At 36.4% G+C, this 17,092-nt stretch overlaps 1 protein-coding gene across 2 annotated transcripts in view; it reads right to left on the bottom strand.

Annotated features, from left to right (window-relative positions):
- The window catches only part of STK3 (serine/threonine kinase 3), a 321,860-nt gene that overhangs the window by 253,445 nt on the left and 51,323 nt on the right, over nucleotides 1-17,092 (bottom strand). Inside the window, exons 2-3 of one of the 2 annotated variants that reach the window (XM_030862978.2) lie at nucleotides 12,864-12,944; nucleotides 5,733-5,861 (exon numbers count right to left, since the gene is read on the bottom strand). In XM_030862978.2, coding sequence (XP_030718838.1) covers nucleotides 5,733-5,861; nucleotides 12,864-12,944 — 210 coding nt within the window. Of the gene's footprint in view, nucleotides 1-5,732; nucleotides 5,862-6,574; nucleotides 7,115-12,863; nucleotides 12,945-17,092 lie in introns of those variants that run through there. The other variant, XM_060287133.2, reaches the window with a different exon arrangement.

Below are 17,092 nucleotides of genomic sequence, written 5' to 3' on the forward strand. Positions count from 1 at the left end.
GTTGTACATTCTTTGGGTTTCAACTGTAGACACCATTACAGTATCATACAGAGTAATTTCACTGCTCTACCTATTCATCCCCCCCCCACCTTCCTAACCCCAGGCAACCACTGATCTTTTTATTGTCTCTATCGTTTTGCCTTTTCCAGGACGTCATATGGTTGAAATCATACAGTATATGTAGCCTTTCCAGATCGTCCTCTTTCACTAGTAATATCCGTTTAAGTTCCCTCTATGTATTTTCATAGCTTGATAGCTCATTTCTTTTTAGTGCTGAACAATATTCCATTGTCTAGATGTACCACAGTTTATGCATCCACCTACTGAAGGACATCTTGGCTGGTTCTAAGGTTTTGGTAATTATGAATAAAACTGATATAAACATCTATGTGCAGGTATTTGTGTGGACATAAGTTTTTAACTCCTTTGGGTAAATATCAAGGAGCCAGATTGCTGGATCATATGGTTAAAAGTATGTTTAGTTTTGGAAAAAAAACTGTCAAAAACTGACTTCTCCACTGGCAATATTATTATGCATTCCCACCAGCAATGAATCGAAGTTCCTGTTGCTCCACATCCTCACCAGCATTTGGTGTTATCAGTGTTCCAGATTTTGGGCATTCTAATAGGTGTGTAGTGGTATCTCATTGTTTTAATTTGCATTTCTCTGATGACAGATGATGTGAAGCATCTTTTCATATGCTTATTTGCCATCTGTATATCTTCTCTCATGAGGTATCTGTTAAGGTTTTTGGCCCATTTTTTAATTGGGTTATTTGTATTCTTGTTGAGTTTTTTAAATTCTTTGTATATTTTGGATAACACTCCTTTATCAGATAAGTCTTTTGCAAATATTTTCTAAGGTGTATTTTTTAATGTTGCCATTATAAGCATGTGATAATTAAAATACTAAAGAAATGGTTATTTTTCATTACATACGTTTCATTAACATCCTTCTACCATCTTAATAGTGTTCTAAACTTAATAGGGGTAGTACAGTGTTTTCACAAAGGCAACGTAAATATTCTCCTATGAAAACTGAATTGTTTCCAATATAATTCTAAATCACAGCAATTTATTTCTTGGCCCACCCAAAAACAAATACATAGAGATGAACTGATAAAAACTGCCAAAGTTAATCACAAATCCTTCAGTTTGGTGAGTTTCAATTTTATTTACTTATTTTTTTCATCAGAAACAGTGTTCAAATGGAATCTCACCCAGAAACATCAGCAAACAGAACACATGGGACAGGAGCTGCTCTGGTAAAAAGAAGCCTCTGAGCAAACAAGCTAGAAATGCGCTATTCCTACCACATGGACCGCCTCTCCTCTTTGCCTAGTAAATCTAAGTCATCCTTTAGAACTCAGCTTGGGTATGATCTCCCTGAGGAAGCTTTCCCTGAATCCCCAATAGTGAGGCATTACATACGTCTTGCAACCCATACAGTTCCCCATATTTACCCCATCAGAGGTCTTATCACACTATACTGAAACAGCCTGTCCATTCATCTGTCTTGCCCATCTGACTGAAAGTCCTTCCGAAGTCTGGCTCACTCATTGTTATATCTCTTATGCGCAGCACGTAAGGGTTACCAGCAGGAGTAGGTACTCAATATATTAATTGAATAAATTTATTTACATAATATATATATTTAATTTATATTATATACATATATAAATAAAATAAATTAGGTGAATAATTGTGTGCCCTGATGCATGCATTAACAAAACATTTCTCTTGGTTTAGATATGAGAAATTCCTTCTCTAGAGTGTCAGTACTAGGAATGTAGAAGCTGTGTCAGTTGTAGTTCCCTTATATCCACATGACCTGGCACATAGTATTCAAAAGTAATGCTGACCAGCTCTTGCCTCCATCTCTAGCACTGCCTTGAGAATGAGTACTTTACTTTGAACTGTTGGAATCATTGTATAGACATTGCTTTCTTCAGCACTGGCCCTGGAGTCAGCAAATGTGGGTCCTCACAGTATCCTAGTCATTAACTAGCTATGATCTAGGACAATTCATGTAAAATCTCTACGTCTCATTTTCTGTACCCATAAAATAGTTCTTAATTATGCTTTAGCACCAGAAGTCTTTTCTCAAATAAAATTTTAGAATGAGCTCCAACATAGAAAAAAAGATAAAAGCAAGGGCTAAGTTTCTCACTCTGCTCAATTCTTCACTGTTTGAGGAAAATACCCCTAGAAGCACCTCCTTAGAGCAGAGTACATTTGAAAAACTCTAAACTAAAGTACACCTACAGTTGGGACTTCCCTGGTGGTCCAGTGGTTAACACTCCATGCGTCCACTGCAGGGGGCACGGGTTCGGTCCCTGGTCAGGGAAGATCCCACATGCCGCAGGGTGAGGCCAAAAAATAAAAAATTAATTAAAAAATTAAAAAAAAATAAAGTACATCTACAGAAGTCTAGTCTACAACCAATATTCTATGATTTAAACATTCAACAAATACTTACTGAATGCCTACTCTGTGCCAAGCATTGGACTAGACACAGAAGATTCAACAATAAACAATGCAGATGGGTTCCCTCAAATATTTACGCCAAAATGCAGTATTGAACACATTTAGTACTCACTAAAATAAACAAAAAAATTAAAACACCCTCTCGTCTCTTTTTAGAGTGTAGAAAGCAAGACAATTTGCCAATTGCCCAAATAGCTGCATAGACTTAAGAAAATATATCAATTTCAGAAATACAAATTTCATTTTCTCTAACCAAAATTCCACTGTTTTATGTCGGAGTTTTTCAATTTGTACTGTTTTCTTCCAAATCATTTTTATGCCAGTTCTCATTAACACATCTGCATTGACACAAGTAAGTAGTGGCTAAAAATGTAATGCTTGTTCCTGCCATTTCCCAGTTTTTCACTTACCTTATCTTTTAGCACTTTTAGGATCTTTTAACCAACCAATTTTGTTTTTTGATCCTTCACTATTTCCTGAGTTCAGTATGAATATAAAAGTGAAATCTAGAAGACAGGTTCCATTTTTTTTATCAATATTTGTTTTACCATTTCATTCAACAAATATTTGAGAAGCACTTACTATGTACAAGGCATTCTGCTACAAAGTGGTACAAAATTTCTAGAATTTATTCACGTTTTCTACCCCTTTAATTCACTACTTTTCTTTCCCCTTAGTAGTTTCAAGTACATAACAAGAACAACGATCAGATTTCCCTAGGGTCCCCTTAACCGACAATGCTCTTTCACATACTCCTTATCCATACCTTATTTATTCACATTCGTTTAACAAAAAGTACAGTGCTAGGCATTGTGATGTATGCTAAGAAATATGATTCCTTCTCTCAAGGAGTGAAGAAAGGATAAAGATAGTGAAGACATTTCAGAAGGAGACTCTACAAGAATTAGTGTCATCAGAGGTATCAGAAAAAGAAACAGATGAATTCTCAGTTTTGTTGTTGAAAGACTAAGTACATGATGATGCTATTAACAAAACAGGAATTTGAAAGGCTTATCTGCAACAATTAAAAATTTGGTTTTAGAATGTTAAATGTAAAGTTGCTTCTGGATATTCCAGTTGAGTCATCCAGGCAGGAATTAGTAATACCTGTCAATACATGAGCAGACACTATGTTGCAGGATCCAAGGGCACTTAGTAAGTCATAATCCCAAACTCAAAGAATTAAAGAGTCAGGTGACAAAGAATACAAATAAACAGGTGCTTAAAAGAGAAACTCAGGTAAGAGAGAAGCCTGGAAGCATAAGCACTGGCCAGATCATGAAGGCCCTTGAATGCCATCCTTAGGAGACAGGATCTAGCTAAGCAATGGGGAGCCACTTAAGGGTTTTAAACAGAGAATGGCTTGATTAGGTTTGCATTTTAGAAAGAACACTCTAGCTTCAGGGAAAAAAATGGGTTGGAGTAGGCAAAAATGAAAGACAAAGTGAACACACAGGAAGCTGTTGCAGAAATCTGAGGAAGAACTGATGGGTACCAAGATGCACAAAGGTTAGGAGATGTATAATGGGTAGTATCTGAGACACCGTGCCCTTCCTAGAACACACTCAATTAAAACCTCTAAAGCACAACATTAGTACCTGAACTATTTTTAACCATTATAATAAAATAATAATAGCAACATGCAAATATTAAGCACCTGAAGAGCCCAGCACTACACTATGCTCAATCTTTCCTTATCTACATCAAACTATGGGAACCACATTCTTATCAAGTTACCAAATTAATAGAGGTCTGGAAAAACTCTGCAATTATATATTTTGACCTGGGAGCTGAGGAATGTATTATTTCTTCTATAACCACTTGAATTTCCAGTTATATAGCCTTCATGGAAAATATGTAATATAATCTAAATATACAGCACCACAATAAAGAAGAGCAAAACTGAACAGACCCAAGCAACAAAGTTCCTCTAGGACAATTCAGTCGCTTCATTAGCCAAAGAGCTTACAGTATATGTATCTTACATACCGTTGGAAAAGGAAGTTTTCCATAGATCTCTTACTAATAGGGCCCTGATTTGATTAGGGATGACAATGTGTCCAGACTCCCCTACGTTCGCCAGCTCTAACTCACTGTGTGACTCAATTCTGATGAATAAAATATAAACTGAGGGTTTCTGGGAAAGCCCTTTCCCACTTCTTCTCTTCTTCCTCCTGTCTGGAATGTAGACAAAATGCTGGAGCTGGAGCAGCTCTCTTGCAACCATGAGATAATAAGCATGAGAACAAAGACCACATGCTAAGGATGGCACAGTGTAAGAAAAAGCCTATCACAGTTGTTACTTCGTTGCTGCTATATTAAGCCTATCTCTAGACCTTTTATAAAGGGAGAATAATAAATCCCTCTTTGATTAAATAACTACAGGCCTAACACAGTCCTAATTTATACACTCTGCATCCCTTATAAAGGCCAGGCTACTTACTAGGGTATATAAGATACTTCATTATCAGCTCCATTTACCTATCCAAACTCATTTCATATCACTCTCTTACTTTCCACTGCAGTAATTCTAAACCTTGTCAGAATAGCACATAACAGTGAGCTGTTTTTCACCTTTCTACCTTTAATTCTCTTTACAGTCTCTCATCCCTCTATTTCCTCACCAAATTTACTCTTCCTCTGCATTCCAGACTTCCTGACTCCTGGCTGAGGTAGGTGCCCTGCCTCTTGTTCTCAGATCTCCTCATGTACCAGTCAGTATAATGACTGTGCTGACTACAGCTATTTGCTTAAGTATCTGTCTTCCCAACTAGATTACTAGCCCCTCAAGAAGAAAAACAATGTCTTAGTTCCCTTGATATTCCTAGATCCTGGCACAGTACCTGGCCCACTAGGGATGCTCAGTAAATGTCTGTTAAATAAATTAGAGTTACATAAGACATGACTGCTTTTAATTAGTAAAAACAATTAAATCAAAAGGATGGTTAAACGACTTTTCCTTAATATCAAAAACTAATTCTCACCCATAAATTTTCCGTGAAAATGAAAAAAGGGCTTGAGTATTTTCTTTCACCACATTTGCTTTATAATATCATTTGTGCTTTAGAGCTGAAAGTCCTAAAGACAACCCTACAAAGCTATTCTCATCTTCCTTGAAACATTAGTCTCCCTTCCGATGGGGAGGCAGAAGAGAAAACTAAACAAATGACCAAAGAACACATTTTATTATACATTATTAGCAAAACTTATCAAAATGAAAGTAGAGAAATAAAATCTCTACATACCTGTCACATTGCTGCATTATGGAAATTTCTTTGATTATTTCCTGAAGATCTGACTCAACAGGTACTTGTTTAATTGCCACAACTTGACCAGATTCCTTATGTATTGCTTTAAACACACTTCCGTAAGACCTAAAAGAAACCAAGACATTTCTTTATTTTTCCCCTTTCAAACATCATAACTATTAGAGAAAAATGGTTTATTATGCGTTTTTACATGTAGTCTTTTCTTTTTTTATTTTTCTTAAATTTTTATTGGACTATAGTTGATTTACAATGTTGTGTTAGTTTCAGGTGTACAGCAAAGTGAATCAGCTATATATATACATACATACACTCTTTTTTAGATTCTTTTCCTATATAGGCCATTACAGAGTACTGAGTAGAGTTCCCCGTGCTATACAGTAGGTCCTTATTAGTTATCTATTTTATATATAGCATCCATGTAGTGTTTTCTAATTTAAAATACTACTTAATGGTGACAAATCAAAGTAAACAAATTAAAAAAGTGAATTATATCTTAGCTTTTTTTTTTTTTTTTTCCTGCGGTACGCGGGCCTCTCACTGTTGTGGCCTCTCCCGTTGCGGAGCACAGGCTCCGGGCGCGCAGGCTCAGCGGCCATGGCTCACGGGCCCAGCCGCTCCGCGGCATGTGGGATCTTCCCGGACCGGGGCACGAACCTGTGTCCGCTACATCGGCAGGCGGACTCTCAACCACTGCGCCACCAGGGAAGCCCTATATCTTAGCTTTAATGTTTCAATTATAGACTTAAAATTCACTAAAATCATCAAATTAATAGAAAAAGATTTGCTGATTTTCTTATGAATGAAAGAAATAGACTTACGGTTTGTCAACTCAAACAAATGCAGCGTTAAGAAGATACATAAGTAGAAGTTAAAAGAATGAAATACAGAATAAAAACAGCCGAAGTCTCATGTTAGAAGAAAAGGCTGATCTCATCTTCAACAAAATCATCCCCAAAATATCAAAGTACAGATAGTTCAGACTGCTTAAGAGCAACTGAAATCTTCAGCTGGAGACCACACAACACCAAAGTTAGAGAAGCAGGAAATCTGGTCCCCGCCAAGTCACAGATCCAAGGTCTCTCAAATGTTCCTTTCACTATCTTCTTCTCTTCAAGAGCAAGACCACACACGCACAGACAAATAAAATGAGTAACAGGATCTAATGGCCACTTGCTCAAAAACTGCCTCTGCTACAACTCTTGAAACATTGCCAATAAATATTTATGTGTCTTAAAAAGCAAGAACAATGAGAGAGGGAAGCCATTTGTATTTTGCGATGAATTAGAAGATAAGGTAAAAACTGCTATCACTTACTAAATTCTTATTGTACGTCAGGTACTATGCTTGATGTTTTACAAGCATTATCAAATTCAACCCTCTCAATTGTGAGGTAAAATACTATTACAGCCATTTTAAAAGATGAGGAAATAGAGACTCAGATACCAGTGACCAGCAAGGCCAGAATTCAAACATATTCTGACTCCAAAGATCATGTTTTCCTTACTACATTATTTCTACAGAAGAGAAAGAAGAGCAAGCCGTTAGAGACATGGAATGTTTCCTAATATTAGGAAGCTATGCAGAATCATTTCAAATATACAATCTTTTAAAATAAGTGAAAAATGAGTGACAAAGCAGTTACTTTAACAAAATGAATTGCATTCTATCCTCTGTTTCTTTGGGCTTTCTGAAGTAATTTAATTTAGTTTGATACCCAAAGTCACCTTTGGGTTTTTGTGTGTGTGTGTGTGTGTGTGTGTGCGCGCGCGCGTGTGTGTATAGTCCTAATTTACACACACACATACACACACACACACACACACACACAGGTAAACCCCACTTTTCAAAAGTTCACCTTACGCCCCTTTGCTTTTACAAAACACCTGGATTAGTACCTGTTTCGCTAACCAGAAGAAATTCGAAGATTTACCCTTTTACAAAAAAAGGTGAAAAACAAAAACAGCACTCAACATGTGTTTTTGCAGGAGCCATCACAGAAGGAGAAAGTACCATGAACAGCAAGAGTGGCACCGCCAAGCTCATTCCCTGGAAACTACACTCAGCATCTCAGCATCACACTGCCTGAGCTTTGAACTGGGTCTGTGAGCATCTGTGCTTTATCTCAATTTATTCTGTGTATCCATTAGCAAGACGTGTCATAAGGTAACTGCTTGTTTGCTTTACAACATTTCAACTTACGAAAGGTTTCATAGGAACGCTCTTTCAGAGAGCAGGGGAAATCTGCATCTCCCCTTAGAAGCCATATCTGTGTGTGTGTGTGTGTATGTATGTGTGTGTATATACGTGTGTGTATACATATTTTTTTTTTCCCTCAAAAGCTAATCTAGAATTCAGTGCTAGATTATCTATTGTCAGTTAAGCAACGCCATCAGTCCCTTCTAAGGTCTTCTTGTCACTACAAAGGAGGAAAACTGGGAACCACATTTCCCAATTTCCCTTCCCTGAATGGATCCCAGTTAAGAGTTTGACAATGCATGAAATCTAAATGGCAAAAAGTTGAGGAGAAACTATCATTCTCCAAATTTAGCTGAAGCAGACGCATTAGCAGATATAAGGTACACAGTGGCTTCTTGCTGAGCTTTTTGATAATCAAGATGCTGCTGCTGCAGACTAAGATAGTTGGTGGGAGCTTCTCAAAGATTCTTAAGGATTCCAGCAGATCCCAAGTGAGCTTTCTAAGAAACACCACTTGAGTACTCCAGGCCGAGATCTTCAGCACTGGCTTCTCTGACCTTCAGTGACAAAGTCCATAACCTTTGCATCCCTGGCCCTTCCGCAAGTCATTTGAGCCCTAAATTTCATAATAAACTCTTTAAACCCAGAGTACACAGAGTAGCCTTTCTTTTCCTAACCATGTCCTGCTACCAATAGTTTTGCGGAAGGAAATGGTTCTAAGGGAAGGAATCTTAAAGATGGGAATCTTGGATTCGTTTTTTCTTAGATTTGAATACAGTGATGGCTTCAAAACAAGTGACAAACAGAACATTGATAGCCTATGGTATTTAGGGGCAAAACAATTATTTAAATTACTATCCTTAGTTGCCTGGAGTCTAGGCAAAGCTTTAGAAGACCATGTATCAATTGAATGTCACAGTGAAAATAAGGGTACAAAGACTGCAGAATGGAATGGCTGCTCCTGCCTACACTGGAAAAGTCATAAAACAATTATAACAAGCTCAGGGCTTAAATTGCCAGCCCAAGACTGAGAGACCCAGAAAACTTCTGAATGCTCCAAAAGAAAGTCATAATTTTTATATGCCCAGGACTGAGACTTCTGAAACCCAAACTCGAAGTCTAATCTTGCTGGAAGCTGAATTACATTGCAAACTGAATTCACAACATCACCAGGACTACTACGCTAAAGTTAGGTGTTTAACTGTAAAGAAAGGTACCCAGAGAATTGGTATTGGGATATTAACGTAGATTGTTATTAATCTGAATACCTGAAACCCCAACCCCTACCAAGTCTTCCTTGTCAGCAAAAGCAACCCTGTCCCCTAGTCTGAGAAAATTAACCTCATGATGCCTGAAGACTCTATAAGACCTTACTTGAGGGAACTGCCTTTCAGGGAAATGCAGATCCTTTCCCAGACCACCTCTCATTGTTCCAGACCTATAATTACGCTCAAATTGCCACAGACACCAGAGGAATGAATACAAAATCTGACTCAAGAGTACCTACTCGTCACACCAAAAGAGGTGTATGATTTTGTCAGTTTTTATTAGCAGAACCCTAAAGAATATGTGTGGGAAGGAATTCTAAGATTTCCAGGGAGAAAGGAATTTACTTCTTACAAACAGTTGAGAGTGTCCCTAACAGTCTGCTCAGCTAGTTAACTAAAACCCAGACTCAACAATAGCCCACATTAAGTGAGATGCCAGGGATCCTCACTACACATCAGAGGAAGGAGATCAAAGGCTCAAGTAGATGGAATACTAGAATAGATATCTCACCATGTGACCTGCTGGCCCACCCTCTAAGTATGCTCACTGAGAGAGTCCAGAGAATACTCCCTTTACTAGTGTCACTGAAAGCTGTATAGTGCAATGCAGGTCAGAGGTAACAGAGATGCCAACACTGAAATAAGTTCCCTAAATTTAATGGATGTTGGAATCCATTAAGAAGTAAAGTGGCAATGTCTTTCCATCTGAGAAAAGGTGGGCATGGTAATCATAATGGGTAGCAAAGTAAGGCTGAACTACAGTTTTCTTTTTTCATACATCTAGATTTTTTTTTTTTTTTTTTTTTTTTGCGGTACGCGGGCCTCTCACTGTTGTGGCCTCTCCCGCTGCGGAGCACGGGCTCCGGATGTGCAGGCTCAGCGGCCATGGCTCACGGGCCCAGCCGCTCCGCAGCATGTGGGATCCTCCCGGACTGGGACACGAACCCGCATCCCCTGCATCAGCAGGCGGACTCCCAACCACTGCGCCACCAGGGAAGCCCCATACATCTAGATTTTGATTAAAGTTATGCTGGCTTCATAAAAATAACTGCAATTCTTTGTCCCTTAATGACTGGATAAAACTTAGCTGGTACTTTTTTTTTTTTAGTAAAATGAACATTTTAAAGTGTACAATTCAACGGCATTTATTGCATTCACAATGTTGTGTAATCCTTACCACCTCTATCTAGTTCCAAATCATTTGGAATCTGCTTTCTGTCTCTATGGATTTGTCCATTCTGGATACCTCATATAAATGGAATCATATGTGACTTTTTGTATCTGGCTTCTTTCACTGAATATATGATTCAAGGTTCATCCATACTGAGGCATGTATCAGTACTTCATTCTTTTTAATAGCTATATAATATTCCATTGTACAGATATATCACATTTTGTTTATCCATTCATCAAGTGATGGACATCCCCACATTTGGCTATTGTGAATACTGCTGCCATGAGCTGGTATCTTTTTTTTTTCTTTAAAACATCTTTAGGACTGTAATTGCTTTACAATGATGTGTTTGTTTCTGCTATATAACAAAGTGAATCAGCTATATGTGTACACATATCATGAGCTGGTATCTTTTTTTTTTTTTTTGAGGGTTTTTTTTTTTTAATTTATTATTTATTTTTATTTTTGACTGTGTTGGGTCTTCGTTTCTGTGCAAGGGCTTTCTCTAGTTGTGGCAAGCGGGGGCCACTCTTCATTGCGGTGTGCAGGCCTCTCACTGTCGTGGCCTCTCTTGTTGCGGAGCACAGGCTCCAGACGCACAGGCTCAGTAGTTGTGGCTCACGGGCCTAGTTGCTCCGTGGCATGTGGGATCTTCCCAGACCAGGGCTCGAACCCGTGTCCCCTGCATTAGCAGGCAGATTCTCAACCACTGCGCCACCAGGGAAGCCCTGGTATCTTTTTAATTAATAGATATTTAACTGCCTTTCCATCTTTTCTATGGTAATTGATATATCTAAGTTTAAACTTCTTTGGGAGTCAATTCACACAATTCATATTTTGTTATGGAATCATCTACTTCTAGATTTTCCAATGAGTTTTCATAAAGCAGCATTTAGTAGTCTTTTAATTCTTCAAATCGTTTCTTTATTATTGCTTGTATCTTCTTTCTTATTCCAAATCTTCAATTATTTTTGCTCTTTTTTCTTTAGTCAAAGTCAGAACTAGGTTTAACTACTTTAATGACCTGTTCAAAGAAGTATATTTTATATACATGTATTATTTCTAATTTTTTTACTTTCTATTTCATCAATTTCAGCTTTTTAGTTCATGAATTCTCTATTTCTAGTTTCTTCTGGTACATTTTATTATTTTTCTCAGTTCTTTAAATAAGCACTAAGTTATTTTATTTATTTACTTACTTACTTACTTTTTGGTCTTTCTTCTTTAGTAGTAAAGAAATTTAAAACTAAATATGGTCACCTAATTACAGCTTTGCTGGATTCCATAAATATTAGTATGATTTGTTCTCTATTTCACTGTTTTCTAGATAATTTGCAATTTCCTCTTCATAGGTTACCTCAGATTATCTTTCTTAATTTCCAATAAGTGTGGGTTTTATCATATTGTTAATTATTTAGTTCTAATTTTAGTAGACTATAATTAGAAATGTAACCTGAAAAATCCCTTTTTTTAGAATTTGTTGGGGTTTTTTTGTTAGTTTTTTTTCATCAGTGGTCCATGAATATACTAAAAAATGGGGGTGGGGGGAGGCAAGAATAGTTATATCAGTGTAAGTATAAATACATACCATATATATGGTGTGTGTGTGTATATATATATATACACACACATATACATAATCAAGCTTGTTGATTATAATACTTAATCCCTTTAAGTCCTTTCTCTTTTTTCCTTATTCTGTCCAATTCAGAAAAAGATATATTAAAATCTCTCACATGAATATATTTTTATTAGATTCCCCTAATGTTTCTAATAGCTTTGCTTCAGAAATTTAACTGTCATGGCGACTGACACATATATGTTTCATTATAAGCTGTCTTTTATATCATTACCTAATATCCCTCTTTATTCTTCATTTGAATATTAACCCCTCTTTACTCACTTAAGATCTTTTAACTTTAATTTACCTGATATAAATATTGCCACTCCTGCTTTCTTTTTTGTTTTTTGGTGTGATTAGTTCTTATCTGATATCTCTAATAGGAAATACCACTATATATCTACCCTTTGTATTACATGGGCATCTTATAAACAGCATATAGCTAGGTTTTGCATTTTAATTAGCCCTAATAATTTGTCTATGAGAGAACTGACATTTAGTGAAAAATGTATTTCACTTTATTCCTTCCAACTTACATTTAGCTTACTACTTTATATTTTTGTTTTCTCTATTTCTTTTTCCCTATTCTTGCTAATCTAAGCTGTTTTAATTGTGTTTTGTGCCTTTTATTATCCTGGAAGTTCTCCTGTACTTTCAGCTTTTCACTATGGAGTATGATGTTAGCTTGGGTTTGTCACATACGGCCCTTCACTATGTTCAGGTACATTCCCTCTATACTCTTACTACTCAATTCAATCAAATATACTCTAGTGAAAGACTAATCTTACACGGTATTTTATAACTGTTCTGTCATTATCTAAATGTTACTTTCATGTTTTTGTACTTACCCTTCTCCCAGTTTCTCTAGTACATCAAAAACTTCTTCAGGCTGCTTAGTCAAACTGTCTTCACTCAGCTTTTTTAGCTTACTGATGAGAAAAAGAACAGAAAAAATATTTTCCTTAACATCTTTCATAAATTTTTTAATTTTACTTTTAAGAGGCAATATACTCAAATGGTTCAAAAATCAATCAATATAAAAAGGTATACAGTATATAGTCTCCTTCCAACCCCTGTTCTTAATCTTCCCAGAAACACCTCAAAGAATAAGCACTTTTATTTGCTTCTTGTGAAACCTTTATACAAATATGAATATATATTTTTATTTCTCCCCCTTTTAACACACAATATAGCATTTTATACACAATGTTTTTTATCCACACTGTTATACATTTTGATATTTTTACTTGACAACATAAAATCCATGTTGGAGATCTCTACAACATAAATACATAGAAAGCATCCTCATTCTTTTCTTTTTTACATCTACATCCTATTCTGTTGCAAAGATGTAGTATCTCTTACTCTCCGATCCTTTACTTATGGATATCTAGGTTCCCTTTTGCTAATATAAACAACACTGCAATAAATAAGCTTATACATAAGTCAACTCACACACGTGCCAGCATATCTTTAAGATAAATTCCCAGAAGCAAAACTGCGAGGTCAAGGGAATATATAAACACACACAAATATAGAAGTATATATATTGATAAATAAGCACATATACTGTAAGTATAACCATATGTCATAATATAAATTTAATAACATAAGATCACTATTATAATAACTATATAGTAATTATTAAAATTTTTGATTGATTATATTATGGTATATTTTATCTACTATAATTGTATGTGATATTAATATATATGTATATTAATAGATATTAACAAACTGCCCACCAGGGGGCTTATACAAATTTAATCTCCTACCAGTAATATATGAGAGAGCATCTTTTCCCACAATTCCACCTACATAGTATTGAACCAAATATTTCAGCCAATACATTAGGTGAAAACTTGTAACTCAGAGAAGATTTATTTTGCATTTCTCTTACTATGAGTAAAGTTGAGCATCTTTTAATATAATATAAAACAAATCATCTATTCATGTTCTTTGCTCACTTTTCTCCTGGGTTTTTGGTCCTTTTCTTATCTGTATACAAGGAAAACTGGCTTTCATTTAGGTTGTACATATTTTCACTTGTATTGACTTCACTTAAGAGTTTTTAGTTTTATGGTCTACTTGACTATTTGCCATAGAGAAATATCTTTTTATTTTGTTTTTTTTTTAAGTTATCCATAGTATGGCATGTGCAGAAATATCTAGAAGCAAGAAATGAGAGGCATTATACATGGTATGTCTGAAAGACCAAAAATAATTCGCTATGAATAAAGTATCATGTATAAAGGACCAAAAATAATTCAGAAAGAATAAAGTAAAAGTGGCCAGGATGTATTAAAAAGGGTCAGGTTAAAAAGAGTCTTGTAAACCATGTTAGGAGCTCTATTTTAAAAAGATCACTTCCCCTGTAATCCAGAGGAAGGACATGCAGTAAGCAACAGTAGAGAAGGGGAACCAGTAGGGGATTATTCAAAATATGTATGCAGAGAATATAGCAGTGGCAGTAAGAATGGAGAGAGGATAAGCTAATCAAGATATTAAAGAGGCACAGTCAACAGAAAGTGGTTTTGATTAAATATGGGATGATGCAAGAAAGAGAGGAGTTGAGCATGTCTCTTAATAAGCCTTTGGCTTAAGCTAATGACTAGATGGCAATGTTATTTACTAAGCTAAAGAACACCAGAAAAAAGTCTGGAGGGGAATAAGATGGGTTTAACTCCTCTCATCCAAATGCAGATTTCCAGCAACCAACTGTATATATGAATACCAGCAGAGATCTGAGTTGGCAATGTCATTTTTGGTGTCACCAGCACACAGATGAAGCCTGAAGACTTGAGAAGGGATAAAATCATCAGGAAAATGTTTAAGAAGACGTAAGGGTCAAGAAGACATCCCAGGAAAACATCAATATTTAGTAAATGAGGTCATGAAGGACAAGAAAGTAGTACTTGACCATTTTCAAATGCTACTGAAAGTTCAAACAACTTAAAGATTTAAAAGTGTCCATTACAGGATTTCCACTTCTGACTGCAAGGAAGTAAGAGGATCCAGAATTATCTGGCTGCTGTAAACAACTAAAAAACTCAGAAAAATATAGGAAGCAACTATTTTCAGACATGAGTATCAGATATTTCAGGACAGAGATCCATGAGAAAAGGGAAAGAAATAAGATAAGCCCTACTATCACCCAAGCTTTAGATCTATAGGTTATGTCCAAAATGTAGCACAGGGAGAAGGGAACCCAACAGAGCCAAGCAATTTTGCTGAGTTAAAGAAACAAAGATGGGAGTTTGGGGAGGCAAGGCAAATAAAATGTGCATTACAGAATACCTGTGAGAAAAGAGCTATACAGAGAAACAGGTCCATCAATCTACCTAAGAGCTCCCTTGACTATTTAGCTGAATGCCAACCTGTACATGCTTACAAAAACACTCTACAAAACCCAACAAAATCAATTTCCTAGGAGAAAAAAACGACCAGGGAGTTTTAAAAAGAACAACTCCCAGAGGTCACACAAGGCTGAGAATCTTTCCCACTGTCAACAGTTAAGTGAACTCGTAGAATACAAAGGACATTCAGTAGACATCCCAGAACAGCCTTGTTTTAGAAAAGAGACTGCATTACCAAAACATAAACGCTACTTTACTTTAGACTCTCCCAAAAGGAGCTTAAAAACAGGCTTCAAAAGCACTGAGCCAATCTACAAGGTAACAACTGCCTACCAGAATAAGTCTATATAGGCATACCTCGTTTTATCGTGCTTTGAAAAATACTAAGTTTTTTACAAAAGGAAGGTTTGTGGCAACGCTGCACAGAGCAAGACTATTGGTGCCATTTTTCCAACAGCATTTGCTCACTTTGTGTCTCTGTGTCACATTTTGGTAATTCTCACAATATTTCAAACTTTTTCATTATTATTATATTTTTATGGTAATCTGTAATCAATGATCTTTGATGTTACCATTGTAATGTGTTTTGGGGTGCCATGAACCATGCCCATATAAGACAATGAACTTAATAAATGTTTTCTGTTCTAACTGCTCCACCAATTGGCCATTCCCCATTTCTCTCCCTTTCCTCAGGCCTCCCTATTCCCTGAGACAAAACAATACTGAAATTAGGCCAATGAATAACGGTACAACAACTTTAAGTGTTCAAGTGAAAAAAGAGTCACATATCTCTCACTTTAAATCAAAAGCTAGAATTGGTTAAGCTTAGTGAAGAAGGCATGTCGAAAGCTGAGAAAGGCCATAAGCCAGGCCTCCTGTGCCAAACAGTTACCCTTTTGAATGCTAAGGAAAAGTTCTTGAAGAAAAGTAAAGGTGCTACTCCAGTGAACACACAAATGATAAGAAAGCAAAACAGCCTTACTGCTGATAGAAAGTTTTAGTGGTCTCAATAGATCAAACCAGCCACAGCATTACCTTAAACCAAAGCTTAATCCAGATCAAAGCCCTAATTCTCTTCAATGCTATAAAGACAGAAAAAGGTAAGGAAGTGGCAAAAGAAAAGCCTGAAGCTAGCAGAGGGTGGTTCATGGATTTTAAGGAAAGAAACCATCTCTATAACGTGAAAGTGAAAGGTGAAGCAGAAAGTGCTCAGGTAGAAGCTGCAGCAAGTTACACAGAAGATTCAGCTAAGATAGTTAATGAAGATGCCTACACTAAACAACAGATTTTCAACGTAGATGAAACAGCCTTATATTGGAAGAATATACCATCTACAACTTTCATAGCTAAAGAGGAAAAGTCAATGTCTGGCTTCACAGGACAATGCAGCTGGTGACTCTAAGTTGAAGCCAATGCTCATTTACCAATCTGAAAATCCTGGGGTCCTTAAGAATTATGCTACATCCACTCTGCCTGTGCTCTATAAGTGGCATAATAAAGCCTGGATGACAATACATCTGTTTACAACATGGTTTACTGAATATTTTAAGCCCACTGTTGAGAACTGCTGCTCAGAAAAAAAGATTCCTTTCAAAACATTACTGCTCATTGACAGTGCACTTGGTCACCCAAGAGCTCTTATGAAGACGTACAAAAAGAGTAATGTTGTTTTCATGCCTGCTAACACAACGTCCATTCTGCAGCCCAAAAATAAAGGAGCA

Source organism: Globicephala melas, chromosome 17 (assembly GCF_963455315.2).
Source record: "Globicephala melas chromosome 17, mGloMel1.2, whole genome shotgun sequence".
Classification (NCBI taxonomy): domain Eukaryota; kingdom Metazoa; phylum Chordata; class Mammalia; order Artiodactyla; family Delphinidae; genus Globicephala; species Globicephala melas.